Raw genomic sequence first — 18733 nt, forward strand, 5'->3', positions numbered from 1 at the left:
TTTCCCCGCGCAAGCGGCGCCTGGATGGACCGGCGCTGCAGAGCTGGGGAATGAAGAGGTGTCTGGCGGCTTCGCGTCGGTTCCCCGCCCGGGGTAAATATCAAACAGGGGCGAGTCGAAGCGCCTGCTGCGTTTGGCGGCGCTCCAGCTGGCACGCCGAAGCAAGGGAGAGATGCTTCAGAATCCCGTCCGACCTGCTGCCGCCTCGGCCGGGAACAAAGGCCTCGCGTCGAACGCGCAGCGCCGCCGGATAGGAGGGAGGAAGTCGAGCGGTAGACGCAAAGACGTCGGTTTCGTTCGCGCCGTTTTCTCCTCGCGGGTCGTTTTAGAGAATAAAAACAACCGCCGTCCATAGAAAACGGGTTCAATCCTCACTTCTCGGCGAACATCTGGTATGAAGTGGGAAAGACGGCCCGCTGGCAAATCATCGTGTTCATGGCTGCGACGTCACCCGACAAAACATTAATCCGGGATCCTGACAGCAGCTCCGCCGCGCTGCCGGGACGTCCGGGGTGAGTGAGAACGGGGAAGACGAGGGATGACAGGAAGCTGTCGTCCTCGCCGCCGCAAAGCCCTCCGAGGGATCGGCTCCCACCGGCTCCGCTTGTGTCTCAATACGGCCGGGTATTACGCAAATAAACTAGAATTAAATGCTATTAGTATTAAAATCTAAAATCAGACAGGATGCAAAGGCGTAATGACAGCGCTGGCAGCCCATATGGAAAATATCGGTCGGTAAGGAGAAGTGATTTCAGGGTTCGTTTGACCTGCTGCGAAGATAAATTCTGAAAATGTAAAAGCAGAAACCTCTGTGTTTCCCTCAACCCCCGAGCGGAGGATATCGACCCCCCGAGGGCGCTTAAGGGGCCCGAGGACCCCGAATAAAAGGCATAAAATCGCATGTTCCCTCTGACAAACGCCTTCGAGGGCCGTCGACTAAAAATAAAAGGACAAACGGCGGCGAGTCGTGGCGCGGAAACGGGCGAGCGGCTCTTCTCCGAACAACAGAACCGGCTTTTCTGGCTCCCGAACAGAAGCCAAACGCGCAACTTGTCACAATCGCCGTAATGACTTAAAGCCTCAGCCGCCGTCAATGAATCCCGCAGTGTCGGCATCGCTTGAAAATAACCGCGATCCGGCGTGGGAGCGGAGTTTACAAAACAGGAACTCGGCGGCCTTCTTCGTAAACAGATGTCGGAAGCGGCCGCGCGAGATAACGCGGGGGCGCGGCGTCTTGCGCAAGGACGCCGGCGACCCGACCGTTTTTGGACGCGATCTTCGGAGCGGATGAAGACCTCCCGTTCCAGATCACCACCGGCGCGTTCTGAATTTCCCTGCCGTCTGAATGCACCCGAACCCGGGCCGCCATTTTATTTGGATCACGTCGGCGAAGCGGCAGGATAAACAGACGCGTCCTCGCCGTCTTTTAATATCGAAAGCGTTACGTTTCGGTAGAATTCGGGCCTCTCCGTTGGCGCTGGTCGTCCCCCAGCGCGCAAGCCCTGCCCAGTCAATCAGAGCGTTTCCATTTTCAACAGACCAAATTTCTATTCTAGAAAAGCCTCAGGACACAGTGTGGGCTTTGTGCGAAGTCGGTCTCCTAGCGATGGGGGATAAATAGCGAAGGGGGTGCGGCTCATGTAAATGAAGAGACCCCGATGACCGGTAGATGAGGAGGCCTCCGATTGACAAAACGGCGAGAGATGCTTTCTTCCGGAAACCTCACGGAGATAAACCGGACCCGGAGCGGAAGCTAACCGGATCTCATCTGTTTCGCACCTTTCGGGAGGGATTTCGATGTTTTTTTTGCGCCTCGTGTAGGACGAATATAAGACAAGAGCCACGTTTAGGTCCAATTTACACTCCAAACAGCCAGACCTCAAGTCCATTAGTTTAGTGGCCTTGACAGTAAATACAGTTTTTCATGACTTAATTACACCTTTTAGACGACAACTGTTGCCAAACACAAGATGTCTCAGCTGTTTTATCGGAACCCAAGCAGGGCGGAGGAATGAGCTCCGGGTATTTAAAGGAGCGGGAAAGGCGAATGATTTCACTGCCGTAGGGAAAGTCCCTGAGATTCCCATCATCCCTGTGAAAACAGCGGAGATTTTCGATAGCGCCTGCCACTTCCCTGCCCAGCCAGCAGCCGGAAACACAGACAGATTCAGACCAGATGTGAGCCGCTCGCACACACACACACACACACACACACACACACACACACATGCAGACGTATAGCAACACACCCCAGAAGGGACGTACGTAAACACGCTTTTGCTCATGTGCACAGGGCTTATGTATGGGCACACACACACACACACGCGCGTGGAGATTAATAATTATTAGATAACACGGCTATAGATAGTATCTCATGGCGAGGTTGCACGCCGATCCAAGAATAGTATTTTCTCAGCCGACCCAGAGACGCACGTCTGGATTGGACTCACCCCTGCTGATCTGATAACGGCTAGTAAGTGCAAGTAGGCAAACAGCATATTAAGTCCTGTGTAATTAATGGTAGCGTACCGTCGGATGTGAGCGCGGAGGGTCTTTCCGACGGACGGCGAGCTGCGCGCTTGCGTGTCCTGGACGCGGAATCAAATACTCCCGTTCCCTCGGCAAGAGAGAGAGATCCGCGGCGAGATTTCCGCGGAGGATCGCTGAACTTTTACATTTTGGAAGATGTTCGCTGGCACGGGGAAACTGCAGCCCCGGGGTCGGCCAGCTTATTTTGCATAACCACGCAAAACACCGAACCCGACCCCGTCCGACGCTGACAAAATATTATCTTTTTTCTCTCCAAACAAGGTACATGTTACTGTGATATTTGGAGGTGTTGCCCGGTGGTTTCCCTCCACCGTCTCGGCAATCGCTCACATTTATCTCCGATACAAAATAAATATGGGAGTCATGTTTTGGATGGACGCATGCATCAGCAGCCTCAAGGAAAAGCTGATTTTTCTAAGCGTGTGTGTGTGTGTGGGGGGGGGGGGCAGGGACTCCTGTGAATAAAAAAAAAAAAAAAAAAAAAAAACACATAAAAAGCGAAATAAAAGTATACAATTATTCAGTGTGAGGTTCTTAATTCTATTATTGATATTTTTATTATTATATATATATATATATATATTTGTATTGTATCACAATTCTACAATCTTCAAAATTATATTTATTATATAGCATAAAATCATATATATATATGTATATTCTATATCATGCAGAAAACAACATTAAAAAGAAAATAATATTGCTATTAAATATGTTTATTTTATAATTATTCAAATTGATTACATATCTGATGTATCATAAAAAACTAAACTAAACTAAACAAAAAAAACAAACTAAAAGATAAATGTCAATATTAGGTGGGAGGGTTTTCAATCAATCAATAAAAATTATATTTTATTTAATATAAGTATATAATCATAATGATGTGGTTTATTCCCTTATATAAATATTTGATATAATTATAATTATTAAAAAGCAGGTTTGAAAAAAAATGATGATAGCGGCCCCATCAGGTCATCCGGGATCAGAATCAGAAAAAAATGGATTTATCCCTGAGGGGCAATTGGGGGGCACAAGGGGGCATATTTATCAATAAATCAATGGCTGAATGTATATATAAGTATAATAAATACTGTATGGAATCGTGTTACCACTGGAAGAGGTCAACCGTTTGCGCCTTGACGCCGTGCTAATGCTAACTCAGGCTAACTGTGACACCTTCAATCCGTGTGTGTTCATAAACCCCTGCTAATTTGTGTCTTTGCCGCCTTATTTCTTTACGAAACGCCGGCCGCCGGTGTTGCAAGCCCGGTTGCGCAGCGTCTCCCTCGCACGCAAACCGCTCTCGTGTCGTCGCCGCGTATAAATAGAAAGTGAGCGGACTTAGAAAGCGTTTGAGAAACACAAATTGAGACACAAAAATACGCCGCCTGCTAACACGCGTGACGGGACGACCATTCATCTCGGCTTGATCACATTTCGGATGGAAATTGAATATCTTTTCCAAAAAAAAAAAAAAAAAAAAAAAGATTTTAATGACTCTATTAAATAAAACGAAAAGATCAAGCGGATGATAATGAACTAAACGTCTTATTTATTCTCTTTAAAAAGCGCGGCAGGATTAAAGAATCCTGCCTCAAATAGAGTTGGAGCAATGAATGCAGACACATAAGCCCCTGACTACACATGAGGAAAATGTGGAGGGACAGAAAGTCCTGAATAAATGGGATAATTTCTAAATTTAGTGTCACGTCATGGCCTCGGAGCCCTTTTCGGTCTGGTTTATGATCACTGGGCGAGCGCGGATGAATGTATCTTTGGGGATGATTTTGAAAAAAAAAAAAAATAGTGGTCATAGAGCTGGAGCTGAATCAGCCTGTCTGTGCATGCGTGTGTGTGTGTGTGTGTGTGTGTGTGTGTGTGTGTGTCCGTCATCTCCCGTTGGAGCCGCCAGTAAAGTGGATGAATGAATACACCGGCTCCATATTTCACTTTTTTATGTGGAGCCCTCACAGTTGCTGTGTTGTTTTTGTAAGCGCCGAGAAACAATGAATTATTTCAGGTGGCGATCCGACGCTGGCGAGAGGGCGGCTCCGAAAAAAAAACCAGGAGGGGAAAGTGTGCGGTGGGTGACAGCCAGACTACCGGCGTCAACCATGGGGGTCTGGCGTATGAAAAAAAAAAAAAAAAAAAAAAAAAGGAGGGGGTGAAATGAGGAGCGATGATAAAAACAGGAGACTTGGAAAGAAGAGGAAAAAAAAAAAAAAAAAGGAGGAGTGAGAGATGAGGCAGCAAGCGAAGGAGAGGGAGAAAGAGAGAAAGGGGAGCCAGGCTGTCGTGGAGGCCTGCCAGCCCTCTGTGTGGTCCATGCGTTCCAGCCTGGAGGAAGCAAGCCAGGCAAGAGAAGGGTACACACACACACACACACACACACACACATGCAGACATACACAACAATTCCCAAAGGCGATACATTTATTGAACCCAAAAACACATTATATATATATTTGTGCAATATTGCACAAAGCTGGCTCGCTCTCTCTCTCCCTCTCACACACACACACACACACACATGCACACACACACACACACACGTGCAAGTTTCAGACATGGCGACTCCAGATTCACAGCAAAGTGGACGACAAAAAAAGAGCAAATCCCGGAGAGACGTTTTTATTGTCGCGACGAGAGGCCGGCCACCTCTGGAGCGTCTCCCCTTAATCTTTATCTCCTTACGATCCCTCGCTCTTCCTCCCTCTCGCTTTCCCTCCTTCCCTCCCTCCCCTCTGTTGAATGATTTTTTTGTTTGGCGTTGTAGAGTCTTGGCACCTCTTCAAGGAACTTCATAAGACATTCAACTGACTGACTGCCTCTGGAAAAGCCTGAAGTTTTTCTTTTTTCTTTTTTTTTTTTTTACACTCTTCTCTAATTTTTTTCTCCCTCCCTGCTTTTTTTTTCATTCCTCTTCCTCACGATGTTTTTTATTTGTCGGGCTCCCATTGTTAAAACCAGGTAGCGAGACGTTTTTAGGTATAAAAAAAAACAAAAAAAAAAACAGACGGTCACTCGCGGGACCCCGAATGAAATTTCTTCTTCGAATAGATCGAACCAAACCCGGCTCGTGTCGGGTAAATATGGCGGGTGAACGCCATATTTGACCTCGGCTGCAAAAACAGCTCCCAATCGCACGTGATGACGCGCGACGCCGTTCGCCGTCATCTACCGGGAAACAGACGGGAAACGAAAACCGTCTTTGTTTTTGGGACGGTCGCGGCGTTTGCGCGGACGTCCCGTGTTCGAGTCTGGAATGCGGACGCATCACTGCGTCTGCGTTTGAGGAGACGCCGCTTCTAAACGAGTTAGCCTCCGCTAATATCGCCCGCAAGCCGGCGAGGAACGATTACCTCTTCGCCAGACGTGTTAACACCCTGACCAAAACCTAACCGAAACTCGGCCTCAAAACCCCGGCACCCGCCGAGCACCGGAGACGGCGTTGACCGCCGACACGAGACGCCCGCGACCCCGAATGCCACGAGTCATGTGACGCCACGGAGGTTTCTGTCGCCTCCTGTGTTTGTCCGTCATCGATCAACCATAATGAGAACGGCGAGTTCGGACAGAACGCCTTGTATATGGTGTTATTTTGGCCCGACTATTATCGCTCAGGAGGATTGTCCTGCAGCCACTGTCAGGAGCCGCTGAAAGGAGACAGAACCACCTATAAAAACATATTGGTTTAAACAACCACTCCCTCTCTATTAGCTCCAAATGACGTTTAATGAGGCCTATTAGCCCGACTCCGAACCGGCACCGCCGCCGCACCGGACTAATGACACCATTAACACAACCCCTCTCTGCACAGAGTGTCATTGGGTGCACGCGGGCGGGTTTTTTTTTTTTTTTTTTCTTCCCGATCGTGCACATCTGCTGGAGACGCGCACGCCTCCGCGCACGTGCTAACGCACTGTGATGTGTGCTGAGTTGTCGGCGCAGTGGCAAACCACAGGATAACCGAGAGCTGTCAGGCGATTAAGTACAATGCGAGCCACAAAAACCGAGTTAGCCTCCCGCTAATAACACAGTGGCCAGAGGGACCTGACTAACCACTTACCATGCCCACACACACACACACACACACACACACACACACACGCACACAGGGAACCTTTGAGGAAATCGCACCACAGATCTTTATACTAGACCTCACTGATATTCGTCAGTCTGACCATGAAATTAATTAAGTAAAGCTTGGCATCGAGGAGTTCAAAGATACGCCCCCCCACCGCCGCCCTTCGGTCGGGTGGGTGGTCGCGCTTTAACCGAAGCCGGGTTCGCCACCGCCGGGGAAATGACATCCCTCAGGAAGAGTCATATGGCCGCCATAAGGCTCATCAAACACATCAGCACAGAATGTCCTTCCTGGAGGAAACATTCGCAGCCCGGCGAGGCATTAAGAGCGAGTAAAAACTGCCAACCACACCGGGGGAAAAGTGCAAAAACGGTCAATAAAAGCACACGGCGACGGTTGCGCCGAGCGTTATATAACCCAGTTATCGCCGGCTCGGATTCCAGAAACAACAGCGTTTCTGCGGAGTAAGGCCGCGGGGTGCCGGCGCGCCGACCCCTCCTTGTTTACCGCAGACCTCCTAATGACCCGCCGCTTCCACGCGGAGGGACGCGGCGGCCGGAGAAACCGCAGGGCGTCAATGGAGTGTTCACGCGTAGAACCGCCGGCTCTGAAAGCGGCGGTCGAGAGGGCACATGTGTGTTTTGCCACCTTCCGACCTCCTCTTAATGACCCCTGAGAGGGGGGACGTGTTCTGGCTGCAGTTACTGGGTAAATTACACCGCCGGCCACTTAGCAGCGAAGAGTTACGCGCCGTGACGGCGTCTTTCTCGTTTCCACGTGAACCCCAGCGCTATCGTTACGCCGAACAAACCGCTCTGCAGATTCTGCGGGAAAGTTTGTTTGGATCCAAAAAAATGCACTCGCCGCTAATCCGGGTATTAAAGGGAAAAGCTGCACGCATCCGGCGTGGAGTCGCCGGACGAAGCGTCACGTCGGAGACGTTTTTTTTCGCACGCCGTCCTCGCCGCGCGCCGGTCCGAACCGGCTTCCCGGACCCGGAGTTTAGCCTTTTCTTCAAACCAAACCAGAGCTCTTCTAAACAAAGTTGCATCTTGTTTGGGAGTCACGGGTCACGGGACAGCAGATGCGCAGGAAATGCTTTTGATCAAACACAACGTCTCGTAAGCGGGGATCAAGGAGTGTGCGTGCATACGTGTGTGTGTGTGTGTTTAAGGACAAGAGTCGGCCTTTGTGTGTGTGTGTGGTTGAAGGCTAAATGTCGGAGTATGTGAGGCGTTTTTTGGCAGCTCTGGCAGGTTTCCTACGACAGAGCGATGCTGGTACTAATCCTACTGTCTCCCGGCTCCTCTGTGTCCTGGTGCCACATGTGATGGCGGCGGCGGCGGCGGCGGCGGCGGCGGCTAGTTTGTGATGTGATATTGTTCACTGAAACACTGTGTGATGAGAATATGTTTTTTATGAATAGGGAGGAGGATCAGGGGGGTGGGGGGGGGGAACAGCTGCGTGCCAGACCAGTTGGCACTGACGGCTATAGTAAAGTTTTTTTTTTTTTTTTTTTTTTTTTCCCCGCTCAGTTGTTTTTATATGGCCCATTAAAATGAGCTGATGCTAGCACTCCGCTACCCGCTTCACCCTCTCAGGAATATTCCCTCCCCTATCTATCCATAAAGCTATCAAATAAATGGCTGACCCGCTTCCCGAGAGGTCGCATTAATTAAAACTCAATAAAGTACTTTTTTTTATTGCTCTTTTTGTTGATTAAATCGTATTAGTCGAGTTTGCATCTGCTGCCACGTCCCGACGCCCGCAGGTACATTTCGGCAGCTTGCCGCAGTACCGTTTCCGTCCACTAGGGGCAGCAACGTGTCGCGGTTTCTCCGCCGATACGGCTATTTCGGCGAAAATAAAATAATTGCAAAATGGTCCAAATTGCGCGAATAAGATTTCAATTCGACGATTCAGTTCTGCCAAGTGCTTCGCGGCGGGTGAGGGTTTTGGCGACGCGGCCACTCGTCCTGGTAGGAAACCATCTTGGTTTGGGGTTAAATAGCGCAAAGCGACGCCACGGTACCGCACATCAACACCACTCGTCAAAACCTCGCCGCCGCAATCGGACGCTCCTGGGGTGTGAAGGAATTGCGATAAATAGACGTATATAAGCCACTAATGATACATTTTACACGCGCACAAGCAGGAAATGGCGTGCGTGAGCTGCGGTGTCTTTTTACGCCACAGCGGCGCAAAGAAACAACAGCGTGTTGAGCTTTGTGATGCATTCAAAGCTCTCGCCATTCATTCATTCATTCATTCATTCATTCATTCATTCGTTTGTCCGTTCATTCATTCATTCTCCTTATCCTGCCATCAGGGAGCCTCTGTGAATATCATTTAATGGTATCTGATTGTAACAGAAGTCCTGCTAGCTGCTAGCTTCCTCATTCATTCATTCATTCATCCATTCATTCATTCACTCATTCATTCATTCATTCGTTCATTCGTTCGTTCATTCATTTGTTCGTTCATTCATTCATTCATTCATTTATTCGTTTGTTTGTTCATTCATTCATTCATTCTCCTTATCCTGCCATCGGGAAGCCTCTGTGAATATCATTTAATGGTTTCTGATTGTAACAGGAGTCATGCAGGCTGCTAGCTTCCTCATTCATTCATTCGTCCATCTATTCATTCATTCATTCATTCACCCATTCACTCATTCATTCGTTCGTTCATTCATTCATTCGTTTGTTCGTTCATTCATTCATTCATTCATTCATTCTCCTTATCCTACCATCAGGGAGCCTCTGTGAATATTCATTCATTCATTCACTCATTCCTTTACACAGAGACGTGCAAGCGTTCGCTCATTCATTCACGTGTCACGTGATGTGGATGGATGGCTGCTAGCGCCGCGCCACCGTCGATGAATAATAAATAGTATTTCACATTCTGAAATAGCATTTATTACTAAATTAAATCATTACTGTACAGTAATGTGCTGTGCTGGGATTATTTCAGTACATTTTTGTCAGCTGTTTCCCAGCGCCACATTGTCTTTATTGCTATTCGAACAGCAGCGCATTGCGATCATAAAAATCTTGAAATATCGAGACACGCGTCCGTTCGCCCTCTCATTCACGAACCCTGAGGAAAAGATGGAGACTCCACATGGAAAGACAGACCCCCCCACCCTTTAGGGAATCAAACCGCCGCGGAGACGTAAAGCGTCCGGAAACGAACCAAAAACCAAAAGCTAAACGTGGAAAGGTGAAGCGAAGCGCCCGAAACGAAGCGGCGGGTTTCGGTCCACCTGTCCCGTGCGGCGTGAACGGCGATGCTTTGCGTACTCACTCCTTGGCTCACGCGGTCCGTCCACGGTGACCTTTATGGCTCGGTGGTAAGTGGCCACTTGCGGCGGGTTGGTGAATACCGTGATTGTCAGGGTGAAGCTCTTGCCTGCGGTGACATCAAACAACATCAAATGACACGCCGTCGGCCGACACAATGACGAGCATTCATGGCTAAACCATCCCCGAGTCACAAGCGCGGTCGTGATCACGTAATAGCCAATACAAACCGGGGAAAACGTTGGAGAGGATTAATGACAGACAACATTGGATATATGAGAGGCTCTATTTAGGCTCTTTGGCAGAATCTGAATGGGAGATTGACTGAAGGAGACAGTATCTCGTTATCCCGACTTTCTCCCTGTCTAACCCGGCGCGAGTGGGCGAGAGGCATTTTAATAGTCACTTCCTCCCCCGATAATCCCCAGCAGTTGCTGCCTCGGGGTCGAGTGTGTTACCGCGCGAGCGTGCGCGGCCCGGCGGAATGCGGTGAATCAGAGAGCGACCGCCAAGTCAGCGGCGGCCCGAACAGCTCAGGTATGCGATGGCGTCGCGTCTCCCCGGGAGACGGGAAGCGCCGGGCGGGGGATCCGTCGGGCCAGCTGTCCGCCCCGTCTCTCAGCGGCGCACTCGTGCGTGTCCGCCGCCGTGGGGATGAGGGCGGCGGATAGCGACAGGTGTCCCGCATACCTGGGCCGAGACGCATGAGGGCCCAACGCCATCGCCGCCGCCGCCGCCGCCGCCGCCATGTGTCGCTCCGTGATTCCCCGCTGGAGAAAACGTCTAATGACGCGATCGAGGGGATCCGATGACTCCGGGTTACTCGCGTTTAGCCGTATCCTAGCTCGCGCTCATCCGGTCACGGCCGGGTGTTCATTTCAGACACCTCGTCGTCCGATCTCCCGCGGCTCCGGTGTCGCTTCCCGTGACCGGGTCGTGTGTCACAGCGAAAAAAGGGAGGTCTCCGTGGCGACCGGCGTGCGGCTTTCCTTTCCCGCGTAACGGGCAACCCGGGGGACAACGAAGGACGGCGGCGGCGCCGGGCCCGAGTCAAAAATACCACGATTTATGAGCTAATGATGCAAAAGAGTCACATGCTAAGTGATTTTTAGAGCCGGCTGGAGGATACGTGAGCAAAGACAGGGCACCACCCAACGGCCCCGGGGGAGATCCAGTTCACGTCAGGTGAACATTCTGGAAAGGGATGAAAGAATAGAAGAACACTGAGACGTTTTTTTTTTTTGTCCCCCCCCCCCCCCCCCTCGCTCCTATCAGATCAATGCTGCTCTTGTGCAGCTCCCTGGATCCTATCTGTTTCCACAGGACCTTCGCTCGACGGAAAAGCCAGCTCGCAATATGAATCACCTCTCAGACTCGGGGCCCGCGGTCATTATGTGGTTGCCACGTCGGGCCGGCGACCGCTAATACGCACCGCGGCACCTCATAGCGGCTCCCGCTAAGTGGAAATATCTCCGGGGCCTCACCTCTGCCGCTGCGGCCCACGAAGCGGAGGTCGTTGAAACGCGCCACTTGGTTCTTCATCACGCCCGAGGCGTTGCGCAGCTCGGCCGAGTAGTTCTCGTCGTTCCCCGCCATCACCGTGACGACGGTGCCGTCCGGTATGTCGCCCAGGGCGACCACCTGTCGAGGACGGGGCAGGAGGACGTGGTTTTTAATCGCGATTAAAATGGCCATTTAGCCCCAAAATTGCAGAACAAGAAAATGCACCGTCTTCTTCTCGGTGTCCAGATAACAACAACAACAACAACAACAATAATAATAATAATAATAATAATAATGATGATGAGGATAGGGTTTAGTCATGAACAGCATGGACAGCAAACCAGAGGCCTTCACTTTCATAAAAAAAAAACGACAAAGGACAGACTGAAATAGGAGTAAAATAAGGCCGTGCTTTCAGGGTTAAAACAAAACAAAAAACAGAAAATGAAGCTTCATTTATTGGTCTTTCAGATAATGTCTGCTCGGGAATTCACAGGCCCGGAGGGGCGAGAAGGAAAATCAAAAAGGCTAAAAAAAAACCCTCCTGGTTTCCCTTGAAGATTTTTATTCATTATTATTATGATGGAGGATTATTATCACATCATTCATTTCTAAATTTTCTCGCGTGTCGAGTTTGTCATCAGAAGCGTTAGCCTGCAGGGTGATAAACAGCGGTACATTTAAATCTACTCATTTTTAAACACACACAACCGGAAGTTGAAAATAATAATTCATCACGAAAGCGAAGCTTCAGTGATTAATCGCAGGGAGATGAGCGTGTGCTTAAAAAAATAAAATTAGATTAAAAGAAGATGGCTTGTTTGTTTGTTGACGCGTTTGAAATAAAAAGTTTGTTTTAAAGGGGGTATTTAAATGAGACGCTATTAATAAATAAGAAGAGAGCGAAGGGGAGGGCTGGGATAAATATAGATTAAATGTCTTATAAAAAGCATGCATGCACGCAGGTTTAGGGTTGCAGCTTTTTCTTTTTTTTATTCTTAAAATACCCGTCGGAATTTCAAAATAAGAGTCCCACCTTGAAGGCGACGGGCAGCGTCTTGTTGCAGCGCCAGTGCGAAGGCAGGACGGAGCACAGAAAGTTGGGGCTGTCGGTGCGGACCAGCTCGGCCGGGTGATCCGCGATGATCTCCGCCATGCTGCGGTTCTCGTGTGGGCGCAGCCGCGGCACGGCGGCCGCCGCGTCCGGCGCTCCGGCCGGGGAGCCCACGTCGGTCATCTTCCCCGGGACGGGCTGCAGGCTGTTGGACGGCGGGCTGAACCTCCGGCTGGCGCTCGGATCTACGGGGATTCGCATCACAACAGCGGGGATTATCGAGGAGCGACACGCAGAGAGAGAGAGAGGAAGAAAAAGCTCCTCTCTCTTCTTCTTCTTCTTCTTCTTCTTCTTCTTCTTCTACTCTCACACACACTCTCTCTCTCTCACACACACACTCTGGAGTGTGTGTGTGTGTGTGTGTGTGTGTGCGCCTTCGCCGAACCCCCTGCGCGTCTGTTTGCCAACGGAAAATGGGACTCTCTGAGCGGCGTTTCGAAAGAACACCCCCCTCCTCCTTCTCCGGAGCGAAAGTAAAAAAAAAAAAAAAGGAGCCGACAAGAAAGAAAAAATAGATTAAAACCGAATTTTTAAATTGTTTTTATTTAGTTTATTTTTTGTTTCAATTTTTTTTTTTCTTCGCGAACTTGACGCGCCGGCGCGCCGGAACGCGGATCATCTGCGGATTATAAATAACTTCACTAAAGAAAAAAACAAAACAAAACACAAAAAAACAGAAAGAAAGAAACGTCCGGACGCGGCGGAGGAGGAGAAGGTCTGGAACGGTTGACCCAGATGCTAAGTGAACAAAAAAAAAAAGGATTTTTGTCTGCGGAAGAGAAGAAGAAGAAGTGAAAACGCCGCTCCAGGTGCGTCATTGAAGTCTTTGTGGAAACTGAGAGGCTGTTCGGAGCGCCGGCGGGCTTTACGCGCAAAAAAAAAAAGAAAGAAAGAAAGAAAAAAGAAAAAAGAAACTTTTCAAAGTCACCGGAACGGGTTTTTCTAACAAAGACGGCTGCTTGAACCCCCCGCATCCACCGCCCCGCAACCCCACCCGGGACGCGCGGGTTCCGTGGGGTTAATAAAGAGGTTGATGGAGCTGGAAGAAAGAAAAAAAAAAAAGAAAAAGAAAACGTCGGTGAGATGAAGGAGGTGGAAAAACGACCCCCACTTCTTTTTTCTCCTTTTTTTTTCCCCCCGCAGCCGTAAATGCGGTTAGTGTTCGGGGTTTCCCGTGGTTTATTTCACGCGGTGGGGGTGGAGGGAGGGGGACCCCCCCCCCCGTCCGTGTCCACTCACCCACGCGTGGACTTAACTCAGCAAAACACACACCTGGAGGAGGAAGAGGAGGAGGAAGGAGGGCTCTACACACTCCTCCTTTCTCCTCCTCCTCCTCCCCTCCATCCTCTCCTCCCTCCGTCCCCCCGCGCACGGTGGCGCGCTGCGTCCCCGCGGACGGTTTTTTGCGTGAACGTGGGGACGAGGAGGAGGAGGAGGAGGCTGAAACCACGCACACCTGCGGGCGCAGCTCTCCGTGGGAACTACTTAATTCGTTCGCACGACATCGAAGAGTCGCACAATCACAGTGGCACCGATAACATGGAATGATACACAACAGGTAATCAATATATTTGTGTCATGTTTTAATTAAAAACAAAGCTATTTTTTTATAAACACATGAATGTGTTTGTTTTTTTTTCATTACAATATAAAATCTGTGATGTATAAATATCTGGGGGGAAGAAATAATAATACAAAGTGCAGTGGCAGGAAGGAAAGTTAGAAAAAAAATAAATCATTTAAATCACTTCGACCTTGCCATGCTTTTTGCACAAGCAACCACTTTATTTTTCACTTTATTTAATATCTGCAAAGCAAATTCCTCATCGTTGCAAAATGATAAAGCCATTCTAACATTTCTTTGCGTGCTCGCAGAAATGTGGAGATTTCCAGAAAAGAAAAAGTGTGTTATATTTTGTGTCGGCGGCCTCTACTGTAGAGGGCATCCTCTCCCCGTCCCAGCCCACCGCGGCCCTCCGCCCTGATTACCCATCCGTCTCCACTGAGTCTCCCGGTGCCACATCACACACAGCAGCAGTGTGTGTGTGTGTGTGTGTGTGTGTGTTCCTTTTCCACTGCGCCCAAACAGGCTTTTTTATTACAAGGAGTCCTAAAAGACAAAGGCCTTTGATACTCGGAGCTGCTTTCAAAATAAAGAGACTACTGGGAGGCACAGCTGTCCGCTCTCTTTCCGTCGTCTGGGCTTTTTCAGCTTCGCAGTAAAGTTGGACGCGACCGTATGGATTTTTTTTTTTTTTTTTGTGTGTGTGTGTTTCCTTTTTCACAATAAATTTAGGGTGTTGAGACAAAAGATTATTTTCAGGACTGCGCCCTGAATAAAACTTGAAATAACTCCTTATGTTAAATAAGCATGCATGTAACCTCCACGCACACACACACACAAACACATCTCGTAGTGTGTGTGTGTGTGTTAGGATGTGGGAGGGATATATAAAGTCTGAAAGCACTGACACGCATCTGGCACCTCGTCATGTGGACGGGGGCAGGGGTGGGCGGGTGGAGTGATTGAGTTACACTTCCCCTCCATGTGCCCCAAACACCAGAAATATGGTTCGCATTGTCCGACATTCTCCCAAGATCGACTAACAATCCATGGATGGATAAATGCGAATAGTGGTAATTAAATCTGTAATAGCCATAAACACGGCCTCGCAGGAACCGTGCAGACGGGTTATTCCGCCGGGTTGTTTTTTTTTTTTTTTTGTTATGTTTTCCCCGATTCGCCGCGATAAACGTCGAAGCGGGATTTCATCCCCCGCCGTCGATTCAGTGACGGTCAGTCCGAAGGTCGGCGCGCCGCGTTATTTCCCAGCTCGGAGCCGGCGACCTTGAACAGATGGTTTTCCAGTTTGTTTTTTCCTTTTATTTGAAATGATTCGCCGCTCTTTGGCGACCGAACGTCACGGCGACGCCGATCCGACGCCTTTTTAATCACCAATTCAAATACAAGACCGGGAAACGGAACGCGGGCCGATGAGCAGGCTAATGCTGTCATTCGCGGGCGAATATTGTCGCGTTTTAACCCGGAGATATCAGTTTGCGAGTGAGATAACTGCTCGTCGGCCCGATTTAAACCCAGACGTGACAAATAACGAGGCGAACAAACTCGATGAAGCCGCCGGACTGAACTGGAGGATAAATATACTGCTCAAAAAAATAAAGGGAACACTTGAACAACACAATGTAACTCCAAGTCAATCCCACTTGTGTGAAATCATAGTGTCCACTCAGGAAGCAACACAGATTCATTTGGACTTGTTTTAAGGACATTACATCAAAGTTGGATCAGCCTGGAGTTTGTTTTTACACTTTAATTTGGAGTGTGATTCCTAATCCAGACCTCCATGGGTTGATACAATTGATTTCCATCGATCATTTTTGTGTGATTTTGTTGTCAGCACATTCAACTGTGTAACGAGCAAAGTATTTCATAAGAATATTTCATTCATTTAGATCTAGGATGTGTTTTTTAAGTGTTCCCTTTATTTTTTTGAGCAGTGTATTATGATTCCAGTGGAGAGGAAACTGAATTATCGCGTCGACCCGTCGAGACAACGCCACAGGAACGGAATTACGATTGAGTACGACTCCAATAATCACATTTTCGCAGATACAGTGGCGGTGATGTCATTGGCCATCAGGGGTCGACCGCAGGAAGGGCCCATTAACCGCCCACCTCCCACCTGGCCGCGACTCCAGCTCATCAAAAGCCGACCCGACCCACGTGACGCCTCCGTTCCGCATCTGCCTCCCAGGTTCAAGCGGGACAAAAAAGAAAAAACAAGGGAACAAAAACCCCCCAAAACCCCACGGCGGGCCTGGTATCTGTCTGCGAGGTCGGGCGACCTCTGCGCGAGCTGCCGCTCTGCCGTTCGTAGGCGTTAATGCGCGGGAGTTTGCCGGAGGATTTCCCGGATTGAACCAAAATCAACTTTTGATGACACGCCAACGGGTCTCCTTGTGACTTTATGTTAGACGGCGACGTAGAGCCGCTCACGTGCGGCGCAGCTGCGTCGGCTCTCGGAGCTCCGGTATTACTCATCCGGCACGGTAGCGCGAGTCGCTAGCGGCGATGAACCACAAAACGCCACATCGAGCAGGATATTTGCTTTATGATTTATGGTAATATTGTATTCCCGCCGCTCAGCTTCAATTATGTGTTTTCAATGAAAACCCAACTCGGCCGACAAATTTTCCTGTCGAGATATCAAGCGCGCAATAAAACCGTCCCGTCGCCGTTCCAACTTGGAATGACAAAGGCGAGCGCGGCGCGCTAATACGCACGTCGGCGCTGACACGCTACGCAAACAGCGGCGGGTAAAAACGTGGCGGCGGCGTCTTGTTTTGCGAGGTCGCGCACTCTGAATTAACTCAAAGGTAAAGCGACGGCGAGGAATAAAAACAAAGCGGCCTCCCTCCCCTTCCTCGCGAGCAAATACTCTCATCGTCGAAGAGGAAAAGTACAGCCACTTAAGACTCGGGATTAAGGCTCCATTTCACAGCGGTGCATTTTTCGAGACGCTTAATTATAGCTTTCTCGTAGAGGGTAGTGACAAGGCCGGGCTTTTAGCTCTAAAGGGATGTTTCCATGTTTGGCCGGCCACCAGGCCGCCGGCTTGCCAGAGAACCAATCAAGGAGCCCGGCGGGCCGGGATCCGTCCGGCTACCGGCCGAGCGGGAGGGCGGCGGGTTAAACGGGAGGAGACGATTACGTCCGAGGACGACGACGGGCCGAAACCCGAGCGGGATCGCGGCCGAGCCCTTAATGAGTGTTTGTCGCCCGGCCCGTGACGTCACCGCCGGCATTTCCACGTCCCGGAGACGCAGAAAATAGCCCGTGTGATATTTCTTTAAAATGGCAGAAGGCAACACGGAAAGAGACGGGAAGGGGGGGGCATAAAGACAATTTCCTCTCCGCTCTTATTGCTCTGACTGTCTGCCGCCTACCGCCTTCACGGAGGTCCCTAATTGAGATCACTTGTATTTAAAAATAGGCCCAAAAAATAAAAGGAACTTCTGCGGGCTCGCAGAAAATAAAGCGGTAATACGTGACGAAGGCTGCCATTAGAAGGACCCAGTGAGAGCCCGGAGGCCTCCTCAGATGTTGACGTGTCACTCGACACCTGCCGTCGCTCAAAATGCTCTTTGAGCGTGTTTGTCGTTACGTTATGCATCTGCTCCACCAATCAAATCCTTTTCCCGGACGCGTCTGTCGCTCAATCGGGCTCGATCTTGTTATTCATCGAGCGATAACCCCCCCCCCCTCCCCCCGCTCGCTTCCCCGTGAAGGATCGACTCGGAGGAAACGCAGCGTATCCATGAGCGGTGCCGGACGGCGGGCCGGGAACCCCGCGAAGAGCGTTTTTCTTGGACGCGGACCTTCTGTAGGTGCTAAAGACAATACAGACACTTGGGCTAGGCCAACATTCCACTTTACACTTTCCCCTTCCTCTGTGTATTTCACCGGTCTACTTCCCCTCTGCAAACTAGCCGGCTAGTATCAAAATATTTATAGTACATCTGCAAGACATGCTGTTCTCATGTATCCAGGACCGTTTAGACTTGTGTTCATTATGCGAGGTAAAACTAATACCAGATTTATAGGGGGTGGGCCGGGGGGTTTCTTGCGGTGGATTTCTTTCTGTTCGCTCTCGAAACGTCCGAACGCCGCGATCGCGGATGATTTATGCGAGGCGAGGAGGCGCGGGGATGCGGTGACGACACGGCGAGCGGCGTCCGGCGTCCGGCCTCCGACGGGGGGATGGAAGAGGAGGAGGTGAGGATGTATGTTTGCGTATTTGCGGTAGCGCACCGGAGGAATGTCCAGGTCGGTCCGAATCGATGCGAGGGGCCATCGAGGGGAACCGAACGTGGGGAAAAACCTCTGTCATGGATGCTCAATTGCTCACGGAGATAAACATTTAAAGATTGAGTAAATCCGCGCGCGGAGCATTTAAAGCGATTAAATATACAAAACATGCTGGATATAAATATACGTATTTAGTTTGGCTATATTCATAGATCGGCCTTCATAAATGGGGTCTCAGCTTCCGGGTCAAAACATTTCAGGGGTTCATCGAAATAAAAAACGCCATCAGGGCGCCGGGAAGGTTCGGTCCAAGAAACAAGAAACACGCGCCGCTAAAATGA

At 49.8% G+C, this 18733-nt stretch overlaps 1 protein-coding gene across 3 annotated transcripts in view; it reads right to left on the reverse strand.

Moving 5' to 3' along the window:
- Positions 1 to 18733, reverse strand: part of runx2b (RUNX family transcription factor 2b) — a 43515-nt gene that overhangs the window by 11934 nt on the left and 12848 nt on the right. For all 3 annotated transcript variants that reach the window (XM_086166763.1, XM_086166764.1, XM_086166762.1), the window contains exons 3-5: positions 12485 to 12747; positions 11430 to 11586; positions 9950 to 10054 (exon numbers count right to left, since the gene is read on the reverse strand). In XM_086166763.1, coding sequence (XP_086022889.1) covers positions 9950 to 10054; positions 11430 to 11586; positions 12485 to 12747 — 525 coding nt within the window. The remainder of the gene's footprint in view (positions 1 to 9949; positions 10055 to 11429; positions 11587 to 12484; positions 12748 to 18733) is intronic.

Source organism: Fistularia commersonii, chromosome 20, assembly GCF_037954325.1.
Source record: "Fistularia commersonii isolate RoL2024-O1a breed Wild chromosome 20, RoL_Fcom_v1.0, whole genome shotgun sequence".
Lineage (NCBI taxonomy): Eukaryota > Metazoa > Chordata > Actinopteri > Syngnathiformes > Fistulariidae > Fistularia > Fistularia commersonii.